Raw genomic sequence first — 21,226 nt, forward strand, 5'->3', positions numbered from 1 at the left:
AATGATTATTTGTCCTAAACTTCTGTTCTTAAACTAAACACTTCCAGTGCCCTTCCTATTACTTGATTTATTTGTGGCAAATGATTATTTCATCCTTTATGCATAATTATTGAAGGAAAATCAAACTAGAATTAGGTAAAACACACAGTGAAAGGAAAGGAAGAAGCAAACAAAAAGATGGCTACTTAGACATCTAAACTTTGAATTATTAACTCAGATTAGTTAGAATCTTAAATCTTAACAAGTAGTTTTATTAGCAGGTTGTCAGTCTGTCGGGGCAATACCATTCTTCTTTTTATTAGGAAATTAATAAATATTTTCCCAAATTCTAAACACAAAGTGGAAACAATTTCCGGTTCTTGATTCTCATTCCTTGTTCACCCAAAATGAAAACATGTGGATAAATTGGATCAGATTAAGAATATAGTAACAGGAATTAGAGTCTTGATTATTGATATGAATTGTATGTCTTAATAGATTTTTGTTGATCAATTTTATGAAAAATGGAAATAAATTGTTTTTAAATTCAAGATTATTTTTAAGCTCAAGATGGTCTTCTTATCAAGAGCAGAATATTTGAGAAAAATATATACCACTTTTTTAATATTATACAAAGACCTTATATAAGACAGAAATCCTCTTTCTGAAATTTTGAATAAAAGTATAAGAAGATTTGGGATTGGAACTCACTGAATTCCATTTTAATCTGTTTTAACAAGCCATCATTGACTAATAAATGCATAAATATCTGGTATTAACTTTCTCATTAGAAATGCATCATATTGATTTATGTTTAACTGCATTAATGGAGAGCTGCATCATCCATTTAGTTACACATTTTGCTTAAAAAATCGAGGAATTGGAAATATATATATATATAACAGGATTTGATAAATAATTCTAATATAATCTTTCCTGAAAATTATAAAGTGGGACAACATAAGAAAATAATTCAATGTATATTATAACCATTCATATTTATTGCAGCAAAGTATTAGAAAACTAAAATGCATTTTACTTAGACTAATCCTACTTTAAAATGTCTGGAATATCATTGCCTAAAAAAATTTAAAAAAGAAAAGAATTTTGAACAAAACTTTAGGTAAGGAATCTATTACATCTAGTCTCGTTTTTTTTAGTTAGCAAAATACCTAAAAGATTAGATCAATCTTATGAATATTTTTATCCCTCCTTAGTAATACAGATATATTAGCCCTATTGTCCATTTACCAAAGTACAGGGTTTTTTTTAAAAAATGAATAATTTAGATTATTAACTTATATTTAATCAAACATTATGTAACTTTAAGTAATTGTGTATCAGGTAAGATGGTAAGGATATATTCTAAGGGAAATGTTTAATAAAGTGAAAGTCTGTAGTGATTAGAATGGCAAAGGGTGTTGGGTTCAAGTAGTTCTGTTCCTGTTTACTATCAATATAAGCAGAAATTCAGATCCTTCAATTTACCACAGGGAGATACATATTCACCACCAAAGGTTCCTGATTCAATCAATTTGCAATATGAGTTCCTGCTGTAATATTTTGCAATATCTTAATTCAGGGACAGGTAATAAGGCACCTTCCAAGATAATCTTATTTTTACTACGTAGATGAATGCAGAAGCCAAATAACCTTCTTCTGCATTAGTCTAGAGTAAAATGCTACATGTTTTTGTTTTACTAGCAGTCCAGATCCCAAACAATAATATTTTGTTGTTATGTATATGTAGGGGTGTGGGTCTATACATATGTTGTATATAGTATGTTTTAGTTGTGTGTCATGTATGTGTTTCACTTTGAGAGCGGGCAACTAAATTTCATTTTTGATGTGTGCCGTTGTGCCCACAGTAAAAAAATGACAATAAAGATTATCTTATCTTATCTTATCTTATCATCCAATAAAGACGTTGAACATTCTAAAGTTCATTTATATGGCAGCTTTGCTATCTGGGTTATATGGAACAATATGCTAAGCAATATTCTGCTAATGAAAGGCGATTTGCTCTTTCTTTCCTTTGTCCTATATTCCAACCCATTCTGGAGTGTCCTCTAATTTCAGGAATATATTTGGGATGCTGCCGAGGTAAAAAGTGTTGTAGATTGCTTCTATTTCTTCCACGGCAAGACATTTAGACTTTTACCTTTCATGTGTAATATTCTACTCGATTGAAGGAGAATAATATGTATTCAATCACAATAATGTGGGCAGACTTATTTCTACCTGAGTATTCTTTTATTATCTTTGCTTTTCGATTTATGCTAAGTGAAATATCTTATATAAAAACAAAATTTTATAGATTGCTGATTCATGATGGGAACTTTGTTGTGATTTGGAAGAGGGGAAGGTAGATGGCTGTGCAAAATAGATGAAAAGGAATTATTTAAAACAAACAAAAAAACAAACATAGCAACACATGCCACTTGTTTTCTACAAGCTGTAAGGCTAACAGCTACACTGAATCATTGCAGTGAAACAGATCTCCTGTGCAAACACTTAGGGTTTTTTTTATTAGGGTTTGTTCCTGTATATTTTAATAAGAATTCTAGATTTTGATGCTCCTGTCTTTGTTATCTCGGTCTTCCACAAACTAGACATCATCCAAGCTTATAAATTTCAGCTCCCCAATTCTCAGCTATGATTATGGTGGGTAGGGAATACTGGGAGCTATTGAGATCCATGTATTTGAAGAGTGCATAGCTTGGGCTAAGTTGTGCTACCAATTAGACATACTGTTCTAAATACTTTATATTTATTGATGACAGAAATCAATTTTTGTACCACATTTATTTAGCCAGCCCTGAAAGGAATTGTCCATACTTTTTTTTTGTTTGAATGAAGGAGATTCATTTGGTTACATCTCAAGAAGCTGCACTCCCCCCCTTCTCCAGTTTTACTCTTGTCCCTTTTAAATCAGTGCCACCTTTTCAATTTTAATTACACTTTAGGGTTATACTTGTGAAAATCTGGCTTTTAAAGAAAGCCCTGGGAAGGGTTCTAGAAAACTGTGACCTGGGGTTGGATGTTTTGTTCTTAGTAATCTTACCCCCCCCCTTTTCTTCTTTCTCATTTTCTGTTGCTATTCTTTTGTATTATTGTCTCATTTTATTATATTGCTGCAATTTAACCTGCATACTGCAAAAAATGTTGTAAATCCTGTTATGTTAAGGCAGCATATTAATCTGATTACTGATGTCCAATCCATGGGTCTTTGTGAACCCTCAGCTCCTGCTTGAGGAACAGCTGGCAGCTGTGGTCAAGAAAGCATTTGGACAACTTCAGCTATTGTGCTGGTTGTGACTGTTCTTGATCAGGAGGCTCTCCTCATGCCACTGAAGCCTTTGTCACATCTTGGGTGGATTATTACAATGTGCTGCTATTGGGCTACACTTGAAGATCATTTGGAAGCTACGGCTGATGCCGAATATGGCAAATAGATGTTTTTCAAGTTCTCAGTCTAAAGCTGGGTTATGTTCTGTACCAGCCTACTACCGCCCCTGCAGATAAGGCAGGGACAACCCCTTTACAAGAAGGCAAGAGGCTGGAACTAAGCCTGCCAAATTTATGGACACAAAAGCAAACAGAGCAAAAAGAAGACACGAACCATGAAACAGGAGCTATTCAAACGGTTGCCTTCAGCAAAGCAGCCCTCCCACGCATTCCCCTTTTAAACAGTTCAGGGCATGGCTTCTCTTTGCCTCCTTCCGAGGTGCCCCATTGCCTTCCTCTGTTTACTTCTGATTGACTGCCTCCTGCGTCGGGCGTCCTTGAACAGGGCCAGCTGTGGGTCATCTTCATCCACGCTGTCAGGCTCACACAGCTGGGTCTGTGTCATAACCAGGTGGGAGGGGCCTGGCTGAGGGCTCTCATCAGCAAGCTCTCCAACACCCTCAGCAACCTCTCCAACACCCCCCTCCTCCTCCTCTGAATCATCTGACCCAACTGCCGAACCCACAGGCTGACCCTGAATCACAACAGGTTAAAGAGATTAGCCTGACGTTACTCAGCCTCCTAAGGGAGAGCTAGAACTTGGGTCTCCCATTGCTAATCCAGCCTTAACCACACAGAAACAGCTCAGATGTCCCAGATGTCTCCTAAGGGAGAGCTAGAACTTGGGTCTCCCATTGCTAATCCAGCCTTAACCACACAGAAACAGCTCAGATGTCCCAGTGCATGGATGATACAAAGAGTTGTACAATATGGCTGCTTTTGTGGTTGATGGTGATGTGTCCCCCATTACTAAGTTTTTCTCTTAAATAATTTATGTACATGACTAAGGGGAAGTTTCATGTTTTAGGACTTTTCCCCCTGAGTTGAAATAATTGCAATTCAGAATCAGCAGCTGTACTTATTTAGGGTGAAATTAATTTTACCACAAGCTATATTTAACCTTTAGATAGTTTTGTTTGGCAAGGCTAGAGATACATTCTACAGATGAGATGGAAGTTGTAGGAGGAAATTATCTGACATTTATGAGTGCTCTACATTACAAAGTTATATGTTTTAACATAGGTTATAATAGTTACAAAAATGAGCTACAATATGCAGATAGACAGATTAATGTTGTCAACCTATTAAAAGCTGTTGCAAGTCCAGATTTCAAATAAATGGTTCCATTGTGTTGGCATTACTAAAGAGAAAGTTGCCTCAACATAATCTTCATTTAGTCAACTCTTGAGATCAGATGCATTCCTCCAAAGAACTATAACATTTATAAAATTTGGAACTGATTTTGCTATGGAGAGAGACTGTTTTTCTTTACTTTAACTCTTAAGTTGACCTCATAAATATATAATGATAGGAATCATAATACACTAGGCCATATTTTCTGGCTTTGGACTTACACATTAGCTTAAAGGTTTCTTGATCACTCGTATTTGTTTGTCTCATTGTAATATGAAGATGATGCAGAAGATGTACTGTCAGAATATATGATCAAGCCAAGGAACAGATTTAGTATGCTTAATCTATTTATGAGGGGACACCTTTGGAACTAAGGGAGCTATAGTAGACACTGTGAAAACTGATGCAGAAAATGTTAAAGAGAAAAAGATCCAAGTGGCTTTTGGAACAACTTATCATGATAATCAGATATACACGGAGAATGAAAGCCTTGGGCAACTAGAAAGAAAAAATAACAAATCAGTGCAGGCTTTCCACATCAAACAAGAAAAAAACAAGAAAGGATGACACAATCAAGAATGTCAATAAACAGAGCAACCTAACAAAGAAAAAAAATACATGACTAATCTTGCTAAGAAGTTCAGAAAAATCACCAAAAAATCTCTCCTATGGTAGGAATGTTCAAGTGTAATCATAGAAAAAAATGTAATAAAGGCAGGTTAGGTTAAAGGAAAGTAGAAAATGCTAATGAGACACTAGAATGAGGAGAAATGTTGGCATAGATGGGATGTATACAAGGGCCACTTCCTGTAGAACATTAGTTATAACTATCAGTTGACAAGATATAAAATAGCAAAATATGGCCTCATCAGCTTCCAAATCAACTACTGTAATTTACTGTATATGAACTGCCCCCTGCACATCACCCAGAAACTTCTGCAAGTGTAGAATGCAGCTGCCCTAATATTGGAATATCCAATATTAGGGCAACTGCATTCTATACCAGCAGAGGTTTCTGGGTGATGTGCAGGGGGCAGTTCATATACAGTATTTATATTTATATATTTATATATTTATATTTATTAAATTTTTATACCGCCCTTCTCCCGAAGGACTCAGGGCGGTGTACAGGGCAATAAATATCAAAATACAAAATACAAAAGTTAAAAAAACATTAAATAATTATGCCCGATGTGATACATTGGTTAAAATTCATATTAAAACCCCAAACCCCAGTAAGTTACAGTAGTTGATTTGGAAGCTAATGAGGCCATATTAGGAAAATCCAATATTGTCATTTTATAGACATGTTTTAGAAAACTGCATTGATAAACTATTTTTGTCCAGGTATAATTAAATGGCTAGTAATAGCTTAGAAAGTCTTACAGAGTTTAGGACTGCATATCCACGGGACTACTTACGGCAAGAAAAAAATGTGATGTGTTGGCATAGAAACAATACTAAGAGTTTCCATGCCACACATGATATTGCCGAGAGATCTTACAAGCAAGCATTCTCTGCCAGAGCCCCCCTCTTGTACAATCAGTTCCCTCCAGAAATAATGAAATGGAATTACTGCAATGTAATCATGCACTCTGATCATTAATGTTTGAAAAAAATAGTAAAAATTTTACTATTTAAGCAGTCACACAGGGATTGAGATCGATGTATTTAGGATGTATATGGTTGCTTTGTTGTTGCGGTGTGCTCTTTAAATTACGATACTGATATATCAATATTAAATTTATTGAATACTGTTTTCCGAGGTAAATGTGTTAGATTAATTTTTTGATTGAAATGATATAAAGGCAGGTATTAAATAAACTACCAACTGAAAGTTTCAGTAGAAGAATCAATTAAAGTGGTTACAGCTTCGTGTCAGCAAATATGGAACAAAAACATGTTGAAAAGATCAACATATACATTTATCTATAATAAAGAAGGTTGAAGATTGATTAAAGGAAGGACATATTCGTGAACTATTGATTACAATCTCACAAAGAAGTTCAGTGCCATACATGGAGAGGCCATATCAGTTAAAAAGGCAGAAGGACATACTAAAATAAAACGGGTAAGAAAGAGAATGATATGCAGTAATGCAAAAGAATATATTCATCTGAAAATGTCTCAATTTTAAATTAACGTATAGCATATATTATATTCCATATATTAATATATAATCCCCAAATGGCATATCTGTAGGATACAATTCAAATGTGTTTGAAAGAATTGATCTTGTCGCTTCCTCAACAACATTATCTTTTACTCAAGCTGTTAGTCTAATACAAGGGAAACCAATAATTTTGAAATTATTTTTTATTGAATAGGACATATCTAAGATGTGTTGAATTGATGCTATAGCTCATCCAAATATAGAAATCCTTCATTCTTTATTCCACTGAATTCAGTTCCTGACTTAAACCAACATTTCCCTACATAGTTTTTTAAATTAAATCTGAGGTTTTGCTAATCATATTGCATCAGTTCAGCATGAAAAAGGAATCAAAATGCCATTTCCTTTAAATAATCTTTCCTAGTGAGAGGAACCATTTGAAGTCCCTTATGTTTTGATCCCAATACAATCCATCTGACTAAAACTATTATAGACATGCTACAAGATTCCAGGACAGAAAATCTCCAGTAAGTCAAGTTGTCCATAATTTGGAATTAGCCAATAAGTATCCAAAATGTTGTATTCAAGATCTGGAAAACAAAATCCAGTCTCTTATTAAAAGTGATGGAGCACCCACAATTTCTAAAAACAAGCCATTCCACTGGTTAATTGCTCTCACTGTTAGAAATTTCTCCTTAGTTCTAGGTTGCTTCTCACCTTGATTAGTTTCCATCCATTGTTTTCACACTCTATTAAAGGGGATGGGTAAGAGTCTGGACAGTCACTTGTCTGAATGGCATAGGGCCTCCCACTTAAGCAGGGTGTTGGACTGGAAGACCTTCAAGATCCCTTCCAACTCTGTTATTCTGTTATATCTGCATCTTTTTTAAAAGTATCTTTAAAATCCCCATAAAATATCACACATTGTATTAAAATTTTGAAAATAGTTTGTAATTATGTGTATAGCAATTCCATTACAAATGTATCACATTCTAGGAACACACATTTATTTTAAGAGGGTTAACCTTGCCTAAAGTGTAAAATTTAGAGACTACTATCTATCAAGATCCAAAGAGGTTTCCTAATATATTTTGTTCACATTTAAATTAATTATCTGTGAAATAAAAACCCCAAGATAGTTAATATATTCATTGCAGATAAGGAACTTATAATTAACTTATATGAATTAATGAAGGGATTTTTACCTATTGGCAACAATTCCAACTTTGACCAATTACAGGAAATTGTTGTTGTTAGTTGCGAAGTCGTGTCCGACCCATCGCGACCCTATGGACAATGTTCCTCCAGGCCTTCCTGTCCTCTACCATCTTCTGGAGTCCATCTAAGCTCATGCCTACTGCTTCAGTGACTCCATCCAGCCACCTCATTCTCTGTCGTCCCCTTCTTCTATTGCCCTCAATCTTTCCCAGCATTAGGCTCTTCTCCAGTGAGTCCTTCCTTCTCATTAGGTGGCCAAAGTATTTGAGTTTTAGCTTCAGGATCTGGCCTTCTAAAGAGCAGTCAGGGTTGATCTCCTCTAGGACTGACCGGTTTGATCGCCTTGCAGTCCAAGGAACTCGCAGGAGTCTTCTCCAGCACCATAGTTCAAAGGCTTCAATTCTTTGGCGCTCAGCCTTTCTTATGGTCCAGCTTTCACTGCCATACATTGCAACTGGGAAGACCATAGCCTTGACTATACGTACTTTTGTTAACATCCTGCTATTCTTCCTCACACATCTGAATGAGTTTAGGCTGGAAGAAATAACCCCAAATTTGTCCTAGAGTGACTCAAGTGTCGACTAGGGTTGAGTGGGAACTTGAACCTGAATCTCACCACTATGCTCTAACTTAATTAATCTTCTTTTTCGAAACATTGTTTGTTGCTTGATTTTTCAAAATGGCCTAATCATTTGGATACAAAACTGGTTTTTCCAATTCATGAGTTCATTGAGCAGGAGTAAAGAGAACCCTATCATTTGCTCTCTGGAGGATAACAGGAAGCTGTCAATGGGTTGTTCTCAGTCTACTCTTCCTCTTTGAGCTGCCTTGGGTATGTGAAGCAGCAATCAGATATAAAAAAAGCAAAGTATTATTGTCTCGTGCAGGTTGGTCTAGAGATGATCTTAGGATCGAGAAGTAGCAAGCAACTCTCCTGAAGCAGGGGAAAGCATTTGTTTATGGAAACCCCACCCATTCTTCAGTCTCTTAGTGCAGTTAACCTGCACATGTTGGGGCTTATGTGCACTCCCTTGTACACATAAGCAAGAAATTCTGCTTTTTCAAAAAAAATAACGTTGCAGTATTAAAAAAAAATATCAAAAACAAAGAGTATTGTACATTGTGGCTGAAATCAACAGAGCTACAATTAGAGTTAGATTGAAATGCCACAATAGCAGAAGTTAAAAACTATCTCAGTTGATTTATCCCAGGAACTATAAACTTTGCATTCAGAAAGGAAAAGGCAGTGGGAGCAGAGAAGAACAAGAGGAAAAGAGTTGGTTGCATTCATCCTGGATGGGCAAGGCAAGAGGAGAAAGAGAAGGAACCAATGCAGATAAAACTAGTGGGCAATGTGTGCCTTAACAAACAAACCACAATCAAACACCTCCCTGCCACTGCCTCACTATTATGACATTTTAGCCCAAGAGTATAAATCAGAAATTAGAAAGTTCTAACGTTTTTCTACATACCTCTTTTGTATAATGTTGTATAATAAGTGAAGGAAAATATTGGGGAAACTTGGATTTTTAAAGTAATATGTATTGCATTCAGTGGTGGGATTCATCTGGTTCACACCACTTCGGCAGAACCGGTAGCTAATTTTTTGTTGCCCAGGCTCAGAATGAACTTCCGGAAGTGGCATCCACACAGAGAACCGGTTGTTCACATATTTGAATCCCACCACTGATTGCATTACATTATATATCTTCTTCATGGAAGTTAACATGTTCTGAACAAAGGTTATTCATGTTTTAGGAATACAAAAGGAATAATTCTTAGGAGATGGGAAAAATAGTATAGCTCCAGATATAAAGGATTTGATTTTAGAGATGTGTGACCTAGCACTTTTTTGAGAAATATTGATTTTCTGTCAATCAGAAAATGTCACATTATCTTTCCCTTTGGGAAAAAAATATATTGGCCAGGCTGGGTGAATCTTGAAAGCTGTTTCATCTTTTGAAGATTTATAAATTGGGTGCACTTGGGATATATTTTAATTATAAGTATTTTTTTTATTTCGATAAGTTTTATTAGTGTTATTGTATTGGGTTTTTTCCTTTTTTTGAATAGTGTGTTGCTCAGTTTTATTTTTGTATATTTGTTTGAAAATGAATTGCCTTATATATAAAATCTAATTAAATACAATTTTAAAAAAGAAATTATAAACTAAAAAAGAACAATTGGATTTAAAAAAATAAGTTTTTAAGGCAAGTGATAGATTTGGAGTTGGTTAAAGGAAGGAAATTCCTTTACAAAATGAGACAGAAATGTAATCCACATCGAAGTTGATGATACATATGTAGCTTCCAGGATGTGAATGTGGTTGTACACAATGGAACTTATAATAATAATAATAATAATAATAATAATAATAATAATAATAATAATAATAATAATAATAATAATAATAATAATAATAAAAAGAAGAAGAAGAAGAAGAAGAAGAAGAAGAAGAAGAAGAAGAAGAAGAAGAAGAAGTTGGAAGGGACCTTGGAGGTCATCTAGTCTAACCCCCTGCTCAGGCAGGAAACCCTATACCATTTCAGGCAAATGGCTGTCCAGTCTTTTCTTTAAAAAAAATTAAGAAATTTATGGATGATCTAGCTACAAGATGGCCAGTTGCAATTCAATAATACCTGTTTCATTTTACTTTTAATCTACATTATTGGAAGGTTATAAAAAAGTAATATTTGAAATATGGCATGGAACCACGGCTGCTGCTTCCAGTTCTCCATGCCAGAGCATTTCTTCAGCTTCAGAAGGGCTCTAGTGTGAAATCCAGTACAGTAGAGAAATAAAAAGACATAAAGATTTTTATTTTCAGCATCATGGTGAGATGGGGTGGTTAGATGGGGATTCTGAATGCAAATACATGGGTAGTGGGTATAGTTGAATTTCAGCTTCATTAAGAATGGGAAAAGACAGCGAGGATAAATCAGTAGCAACAGTTAATCTTTCATAACACCCTTTTCAACCATTACAGCTAGTTTACAGCAATTTTCATTCAACGATCCTAGCAGATTGATTCCCTATTACAATCCCATCTCCCCTTTACTTGGGATGACATCCAGCTCTATTTTGAAATAATCGGAAACTTTCCAACACCTCCAACATAGTAAAAAATAAAAATAAAGCAAATTTATCAAACATTTTTCTTTTTCCAGGCTTTCATTATTTTCAGAATAGACCATAGTCATAGTGTTTTTCACTAGACTTAAGAAATTTTCGTTTATAACTTGAATAACAACACACTAGACATAATGAGAACCTGTTCCATGTTCCATCTGAAAACTAACTCTATGGCTATACCAGAATCTTTTTAGCTAAATTCAGAAAGCCCTAGGTTTTTCCCCCCCTTTAATTAGGGTTTATTATTATTATCATTATTATTTCAGTAAAAAGCATTGTAAATGGAGAATAAGCGTTAGAAACACTTTCCTTCCTGTTTCTCTGCTTCAATTCACCCTACCTGAAACATTTTCCCCCTGAAAAGGAAAGTAGCCATTGCTGGCTCAGTTTGTAGTCTAACCAGCTTGCACTGAAATCTTGTAGACTCTAAGTTCTGGTACTGGTTGCTAGACTAAGAAAAGATTCGTTTTTTTTCAGGATGAATATATTTCTTTGGGGAATCACCTTAGGCTTGCAATAACAGGTTCGTTCTCATTGTGACAGTCTTTAGAATTACATCACAACCAGTGGTGGGATTCAGATATGTGAACAACTGGTTCTCTGTGTGGACGCCACTTCTGGGCCTGGGTAACAAAAAATTAGCTACCCGTTCTGCCAAAGTGGTGTGAACTGGCTGAATCCCACCACTGATCACAACCTAATTTTAATTTTAAGAATCCCCTTCCTCTAATGAACTCAAAGAGGGATTTGATTAGACCATAACAATTTTATTGGATGGCTAATTAAGAGATTCTACCATCACAGTGCCTTTTCAGCATCATTCTTATGTTTGGTCCTGAGAGCAATAAAGTAAAAGAGAAACAATATATTACCGTCACTGTTGGCGATGGTACATTGGCATCTTTCTTTAATGTTTAGACAGATATTGAAGTCCTTATTTTCTCAAGTTTTCACTTTATATAATAGCATACTGAATTATTGGTGCATTAACATGGCCATCCTAACCAGATTGTAACTATGATATGGCTGTTTGTTTACTTTTTCTTCCAAGAGTGTTATAGGGAAAGAATTATATGCATTCCACTGACCTTTGTTTTAGACTTAGAGGACACATGTAGTCCTTGAGTTACAATGATTCATTTAATGACCATTCAAAGTTACAACAGCAGTGAAAAAAGTCACCTATGAACGTTTTTCACACTTATGACTGTTGCAGCATTCCCGCTGGTTATATGATCAAAATTCGGGTACTTGGCAACTGGCATATCTTTATGATGGTTGCGCTATCCCGAGGTCACATGCTCACCATTTGTAACCTTTCCGACCAGTTTCCAGCAATCAAAATCAATGGGGGAAGCCAGATTCACTTAAGAACCATGTGATTTACCCAACAACTGCAGTGTTTTTGCTTATGAACTGTAGTAAAAGAAGGTCACAAAATGAAGTACAACTCACTTAAGAACCACCTCATTTAGCAAGAGGAATTTGGGTCTTAATTGTGATCATAGGATGACCTGTACAAAGCTTTGAAGGTTCCTTCTGAGAATGTTGGGTTTTTTTTTGGAAATAGGATTTCATCTGAGAAGAAATGTGTACAATACAGAAAAGTAGCTTGCAGATGATTTTATGGATTTAAGCTTAACTGATTAAATATTGATGTGGGTGAACTATGAACATCAATAGCTGCATCAAACTGTTGGTCTCTCTAGTTCTGTATTATATACATGTGGTAGCTTAGTAACAGCTCTCTGCAGGGTTTTACAAGTCTTTCATAAGTCTAGATGGACAGCCCGGAGATTGTACACGTAAAGCATCTAATACAAAGTTATCACCTCCTGTTAGTATCTTTAATAAAAATAAATGTGTTTTCTGCTGGGACAAGAGAATATGTTGCTTGAATTTAAAGAAAGTTAATGATAGGCATTCACTGTCCCAATTTCCTGCTTCATCAGAGCGTGTAACTGCAGTGAAGACTGACATCTTTGTTACCAGCTTTGGTCCTGTTTCAGATCATGATATGGTAAGTAATGCTCTACTACCTTCTAGTATGTTAAGAATTGTTTAGCCTCCAAGAATGTGGAATGTGTGGAATTCTGAATGTATCTATCACTGCTCTTGTCCAAAAATCTTTCCACATCTCCAGCAGTTTTGCAGCCTTGCAATTGACAGTTTCTGAGTATACTGAGTTTAATGATTCAGTTTAATGATTCAATTCTTTTGAAACATTTATAATATTTGGCTCGTTCCATGGCCTAGGAGCAGCAAATGGAAGGGAAACACCTCACATGAGAATGGGCCATTTGAAGCCTAAATCAGCTTTTTTTTCTTTTTTTTTCTCCCTGTAAACATTTTGTAATTTTGAGGTCAGGCTTGACTGTTCAGGTTGTTAAAAGCTTGGCAATAAATTGTGATGCATAAAAGCTCCAGCTTAGGACTGATTCTGAGGAATTTCATTATATATTATCTGCTGGAACAAAGCCCCAAGGAAGCACATTTGAGTCCAAAGGAATTCTCCTACATTCTGGCTACTGATGAACAAACATTATTATATAAGATTTATTAGTAGTAAAATAAATGAAAGATTTAAAAGAAGCCAATAAAGTTAGCAAAAGCATTTCTTTATAACCTGGATTTATTATATACACACACAAACACACACAAAAACAGTGTTTTTTTAACTGGCTGGAGAATTCTGGGAGTTGAAATTCATACATTTTGAAGTTGCTGAGGCTAGGAAACACTATACTCAAACAATTAATAGAAAAAAAATAACACCATTTCCCTACTGGATATAAATGGAAACAACCCCACACTCACTAGCAGTGAGGATATTACCTAGTTAGATAATGAAACATCTGCAAACAAACTATCAAGCTCAGAGGGCACCAAGGATTGAACCATAGTTCAATCCTGAGCTACGAATAATATATTCTCTTCTATGGCCCTATTCCCCAAAACTATAGCAGCTCTCCAATTTAAACTGGCATGTCTGTTGTAACTGTGCATTTCCTCAGTAATAAAATGTCTTATTTTTCATTGATGAAATTTTATGTCCACTATGACAACTTAGCCATTATCTTACATATATCTTTCTGTGAATTTATTATGTTCCATTAATCTTCTTGGTTTAACTCCATAGCTAAAGGATTATTACAGGCAGATAGAGCATCCATATCCTTTAGATTAATTTCATATATCTCTCTCTATCTCTATCATCTCTATTATCTATTTCTATATCTATATCATCATCATTCTAGCCATTGTCTATCCACTGCAGGATGAAAGCCTCTTCCCCATGTTTCCAACCAATACAGTCTTGATTCTATCTATCTATCTATCTATCTATCTATCTATCTATCTATCTATCTATCTATCTATCTATCTATCTATCTATCTATCTATCTATCTATCTATCTATCTATCTATCATTCTCTCTCTCTACACACACACACACGCACACACACAGACATATTAGCAAAAGAAAATTAGGACTATTAGTTGGAAACATGCGAAAGAGGCCTTCATCCTGCAGTGGATAGCTAAATGGCTAAAATGATGATGATGATAATATCTATCTCTATATAATCTATCTCTATTTCTAAATAATCTTATATATGTATATAACTTTATTAATCTAAAGGATCTAAAGTATTTGTAAGGTCCATGTGTGTGTAACAATACTAAGCAATGGACTTAAACCCAACAAAATTCTCAGCAAATAAAGGAACATAACACACACAAACAAACCCACACACACACTCACCTCATGAGGAGTATTACAAAATATATAATGTAATGAAGGCTCCAACTTTCTTACACAGCCTGATTTAAGAAGGACTCAAAGGAACAAGAAAAAGATAAGCTTTCTCAGTAACAATATTGTTTTTCTCCTACTTTGTAGTTATGCCATGAAATTTAAAGCAGTCTTTAAAAACAATAAGCTGGGATTTATGGTGTAATGACAGCATTTTACAGGAGAAATGGGAATTTTCAAGAGAATATTTGGCTTCACAGATACTGCAGCTAGAAATACGTCTGTCCCTTCTTTCTTGAGAAACGGCATTTTCACAAAACTAGCTCTCAAAGCTTTTGAACTAAAAGTCAAACTCCTCATCTACGGTAGAACTTTCTGGAACTCATTAATAGCCATTGTAAAATTATATACTGTTGCACAGCAAAAAAATCTTCAGAAAAAGGGCCTGGAAACTTTCAGGTGAATTTGTAATGTGAATTTTAGCAAGCAGAGGGATAGAAATCCTTCCTTGGTTGCCCATCTAATACCTTATTTGTAGTCCTGGTTTTAAGACCCTATTATAATGTTGCTATAAGGTTAGACTATGCATAGTGCTCCCAATCAGCAGCAAGGTACTTCGATGCAGATGCTTTTAGTCTAAACTGCAGTACAGTCAGTGAACTCTGCTGACAGATATGTGATTAAATTACTTTCTGAATCAACTAGCTTGAGGAGAAAAGTGGGTATCACCCAAGCCTTAGCAGCAAATGGAGTGCTGCCATTTATGTAAATGGCTACACAAACCATATTTTACAGTTCACATGACATAAGCAGCCCAGTCATCTTCTTTTCAAATCAATTTGCATAGACTTTCCAAACTGCATAGATACTGTATATGCTCTCAGAAAGAGGAGGAAAGAATTAGCGATTTGTCATACAGGAGTAGGCAATAGACCTGCCTAGCTTTCAGTACGGTATCTTCACAGCTTGATTGGGAACCTTGGAAACTGTAAGAAGATTTTTCCATTCTTCATATGTAGTGAGTTAATTAACAATTAGCATGGATTATTTGAAATGCTTCTACCCATTTTTTTTCCCCACCTGGCCTAAGTTGTGTTTATACAAAAAGCTGTCAACCAGTTTGTTTGTTTTTTTAAATTCCATTTATATCCCGCCCTTCTCCGAAGACTCAGGGCGGCTTACAAGCTTAGCAGTAGCCTTCATTCTATGTATATGCCTGCTTATTAGGGCTTTCACACACACCCCCAAGCGGCATTATTACAAAGTCAGCTTAATTGCCCCCAACAATCTGGGTCCTCATTTTACCTACCTCGGAAGGATGGAAGGCTGAGTCAACCTTGAGCCTGGTGGGATGCGAACCTGCACTAATTGCAGGCAGCTGGTGTTACTTAAGGAGGCATTAGCCCACTGCTCCACCAAGGCTCTTAGTTTGCCTACTATCTCATGATTGTCTATGTCTGCTTTCTCTTCCATTCCCCCCCCCCAACCTCCTCATAGTCTCTCTCGCTGTTGACTGTTGGTAAGGTCTTCACTTATTTCCGGAATTATCATACTTTGTGGTGAACTGACTCCACAAATGAAGGCAAATGAACTGACTCCCTACAGTGATAAAATAATTTTCCCTATTACTTAGGGAAAGTTTTTTTTTTTAAATCGTTCACTTCACTTAGAAATAAGCAAGAAATAGCCAGATAAAGCATGCTATTTATGTGTAATAATTAAATTCTAATCTATATATCAAATAAAACAATGATTGAACTATAAAAATTTACAAAATTAAGCCTTTTAATTGGAAAATGAAAAACAAACGTCAAGTTTAAAATTATATTTAATAAGATGAGCTGGCTTAGTTTTGCATTAGTCCTGGAAAGCAAGTTTTAGTTCGGAGACAACGTTTCTTATTCCTTTAGAATTTCTGCTGGTTCTTTGTAGTGGCAATTTCAGAAAATCCTGAATTTGCTGCCAGCGATCTGAGCACTACAGGGACAAGTGCAGCCAATGATCCAGCTTTGCATATGTAAACCATTGGGCTTTTACCTTAATTTGGCTTGGACAAGCTGGCTGCTGGCTTATCAAGATACACGGGGAACACGTTTTGATCCAGCTTTGAGTGTGGAAGCCCAGCCAGAATTTGTTCCAGACCTCTGCAAAGGTGGAAACTATAAAATTGTGTTTTATCTGTGCCTTTCCTCTTTCTTCTAACTGAAGAAAACTCTTCCAACTCTTCCAGATTTCTTCTTTCTCCTAAATGAAGAAGCCCTGTTCAAACTTGAATCTTTCTCAGTTTTGCTTGTGATTCCCTGGGGTTGTGACTGAAAGCTTGAGAATTCTGTCTTAAAATAGGGTTGACTTTTTCAAGCTGTTCAAATTTTTTAAAAAAATCATTTTATTGTAAAGTACAAGACATAATTGTGCTAACCAAAATTTGTTGGATGTTTTAGGAATCTATTTTTTTTAGAAGAAAGGGCTACCCTCATTCATACTTCTGTTTTATGACTTTGACAAATGACAAAACACAGATGTACACTATGAACCTGTTAAAGCTCAGTATTGTTCAGAAAGCCTTGTTCTCTTCAATGATACTATTCATAAATGAAGTATTTTCAAAGCTCACAATTCTCTAATTTTAGGAATATACAATAGATGTATTTTTCCGACAAAGCTGGAGAGATGAAAGGCTGAAGTTCAAAGGACCGATGCAAGTACTTCGACTGAATAATTTAATGGCTAGCAAAATATGGACACCAGATACATTTTTCCACAATGGAAAGAAATCAGTAGCTCACAACATGACTATGCCTAACAAACTTTTGCGAATTACAGAAGATGGGACACTGCTTTACACAATGAGGTAGGAGGCAGAGATGTGGTATTTTATTTATGAAAAAAAAACCTACATACTTTTCAGGATAGGTGGTTTTTTTTTCTTTGTTTGTTTTGATTTAATGAGTTATAGATTTTTCCAAGATTTGCATTGGATAGTAAAATATGTACATCTCTAAAGGAATCAATGGAATGCATCTGTTTTCAGTATTTTTTCTTCTAATTTGTATCATCTTTTCATTTTCTCTCTGAGCTTACTACATTCATTGGGATAGCAACAACACCATATTTTATTTTAACAAATTTGGAGATTAGACTCCTGTTACAATTCAATCTTATGGAGTGGTGGTTTGTGTAATGTAAGCAATTATGCATTATCAACCTATTATTTGCAGTTGGAAAGTGGGACTTTGTTTCACCATACTGATTTCAAGGGGGGAAATGATATATTTTGTGCTCCTTTTATAATAAAGCATTGGATGGAACAAGAATAGGAGACATTTCTGGTCTTCTTGGCCAATGTCAAACAAGGTACCTACTGTGAAATAGAAAAAAAAAGAATATCTTGTGTTGTGTATCTGTGAGACTCAGAAATTAGATGAAGTTTGGTTTAAGACATTTAACATAATGGCTCTATAAAAAGTATCCTCTATGCTCAAATGGTGAAAATTGGGGACACATAAAATAACTCTTGCATAAATCTCTTGCATATTATGCATCACAGAGAAACACTTTTGAATTACACATTGCAATTACCTGTTTCATAAATAGGAGTGGATGTGGATACTGGAATAAGTATCTGATATTTAGGGCAAAAAGTAACATAAACTTTGAGATTTCTTTTAATGAATTCTTGTCTAGAACAAAAAAAAAACCTGGGCTTTTAAACCAACTGAATCAAATTTTCTGGTTAACCTTGCTGCACCTAATTATTTGATACAATTTCTTAACCAAATGCAATAAAATAGGTACCTTCTATTACCATTTTCATCAAAGCCACTTTATATTCTAAATCTGTTCTAATGCTTTTTCCCCTGTTTGCAGACTTACAGTGAGAGCAGAATGCCCAATGCATTTAGAAGACTTTCCCATGGACGCACACGCTTGCCCATTGAAATTTGGAAGCTGTAAGTTGACTTTGATAATTATTTTCCAGCTTCTCTCTTCTGTGATAGCTATGATACTTTCCAGCTATTGCAATTTTTTTTAGATAAAGATGTTCTACATGGGTAAACATTATACAATATTTAACATGGACATGTTGTAGAGGACACTGTGATAGTACACATACAAATCCCTCAATTCTGCTTATCCGTGGCTACATCTTATTACAGAAAGCATATCTTTAGTGACTTTATTAATGCATTCAGAAAATATAGGATTTACTTCCAAGATTGATTGACTGTCAATCTGTACGCTATCTCAATTGTTTTCTGTCATTCTGAACCGCACACAGGAAATAGGGATGAACTATTTTATATAGCAACAATGTAGGGGGAAAAAGCATTTATCCAGATTGACATGACCAGGGATATTAAAGAAACGTTGGAAATGATTTTTTTTAACCAACTAGATGCTTACACAAAATCTGAGGTGATGTATGAATGGACCCGTGAACCTGCACGCTCTGTTGTAGTTGCTGAAGATGGGTCTCGACTGAATCAATATGATCTCATGGGACAAACAGTGGATTCCGGAATTGTGCACTCCAGCACAGGTGGGTAAAATCCCAGTGCTGCTACATGTCCATTGCTTGTATCACAGAGGTTTATCTCAAAAATATTATGTCTTAGATGAGTATGGTGTTCTTTTAAAGGCCCATCTTTTCTTTCATTTTTTTTAAAAAAGCAAACAATTCCTAATTTGCTCTTTAAATATCTGCGTTCTAAAACTTATGTCTGTCACACTGAACGTACTTTATTTAAATGTATCTTAGCTTTGCAGTGCCTCTGAAAAACAAAACAAAACAAACAATTGCCTGTTCTCAAATACTGTAGTGTTCACCCCAGGTTTGGATCTCATTAAACCCAGCAAACAAACAGGAGTTCATCACATCATTACATCTTGCTCAGCTTGATTTCCTCTATGAACAGTAAAGCTCAACACATATTGTTTGTAGCTATACAGACCCTGGATTTTTCAAGGCAATAAATTAGTTTATTATTTTCTCATAACTCAAAAAAGGAAGAGTCTGAAAAGAATAACACAGTGGAACTGGGGTAATAGGCAAGATGTTGCTCAGACTGAATATTTAGCAATTCAAACTTAACCAATGGCCGCTCCTTCCAAAAAACCATAAGCTTCTCAAGGAGATAGATGTCTTAATCCTTTGAAGGTACAAAAATATGTGTAGGCTTTTGAGATATTGGCATAGAATGGACATGGACATGGACCTTGACACATGATAATGTCTGGAACATAGATCTATATGGATATCTAATAAACTGATTCTCTGAAGCCTCTTTGGTAACAACATAAATTTCAAAAATGTTATATTCTACACTTTTTTTGTTTCTATTCTAGAAAGGAATATTATTCTATTTTACTATAATAAAACTGTATAGCCACTATAGTAAGTCCATATCCTCCCTACATGTACATAACATTTTCCTCTCTCATATATTGTTGAACTGAAGCAATTTGTAGAACTAACCTCAAAAATTTATTGAAAATTGCTTAAATACTTAAGTAGTTGATGTTTTATAAAGTCAGCTAACAAATTTTATATAGTAAAAACAAAATTGTAAGAAGGACAGTCTGGATCAAATTTCTCAGAAAGTTTACAAAATGAAAAGTGGAACACTTCAACAGGATTTGCTGCACTCTGCAGTGGAAGCTGGACAAAATATTATCCATCTAATGTCACTGAAATGAATGAAAACTGAGCAGGAATTTATTTACTTAGATGGACATTTTCCCATTTTGCTAGTGAGACCTCTTTTGTGATGCAAGATTGGTAGTACAGTTTGTTGAAATTGTGATAAAATGGCTGTATTGTATGGATTTATAAGTAATGGTTCCTAAGGCAGGATATAAGAACCTGCTTGTAGTTTGCTTACCTGAAGACTTAGCAGTGTCTATTTCAGAAAGCTCTTACCTAACACTGTGTCCATAAGTTGACAAAAATGTATGGTTGGGGAATTGGAATGAGTTTAGGATTATGACAATGATGATATTATGGCACTAGCTGGGAAACAAAATGTCCACAAACAAATAATCAAGTTCAGACAGTACCATGAATTCCTCTTTAGGATTATGCTCAAGCATTATAAGCAAATGTTAGCAAACAGATTCTATTATGCTAACTTTCCAAGCCAGCAAATATTGAACAAAACTTAAAGTTTCATCAGTATATTTGCATTAGTCCAACACTGAAATAGTTAAAATTTTGGACTAGGCTGAGGGAGATCCATATCCAGTTTTTTTTTCTCAATACAGAGTTCACTAGATGACTTTGAGCAATGTATTACATCTCAACCTAGCCTACTTTACAAGACTGTGGCTGTGGGCATAAAAAGAGAGGAGACCATCATATTCATTGCAAAGTTCACAAGGAAGGACGGGCT

At 35.2% G+C, this 21,226-nt stretch overlaps 1 protein-coding gene across 1 annotated transcript in view; it reads left to right on the forward strand.

Moving 5' to 3' along the window:
• The window catches only part of LOC308661534 (gamma-aminobutyric acid receptor subunit alpha-1), a gene marked incomplete at its 3' end in the record, with an annotated part of 40,670 nt that overhangs the window by 11,847 nt on the left and 7,597 nt on the right, over positions 1–21,226 (forward strand). Inside the window, exons 4-7 of the mRNA XM_081316490.1 lie at positions 13,036–13,103; positions 17,468–17,688; positions 18,705–18,787; positions 19,234–19,377. Coding sequence (XP_081172616.1) covers positions 13,036–13,103; positions 17,468–17,688; positions 18,705–18,787; positions 19,234–19,377 — 516 coding nt within the window. The remainder of the gene's footprint in view (positions 1–13,035; positions 13,104–17,467; positions 17,689–18,704; positions 18,788–19,233; positions 19,378–21,226) is intronic.

Source organism: Vipera berus (assembly GCF_964194415.1).
Source record: "Vipera berus genome assembly, chromosome: 2".
Taxonomy (NCBI): domain Eukaryota; kingdom Metazoa; phylum Chordata; class Lepidosauria; order Squamata; family Viperidae; genus Vipera; species Vipera berus.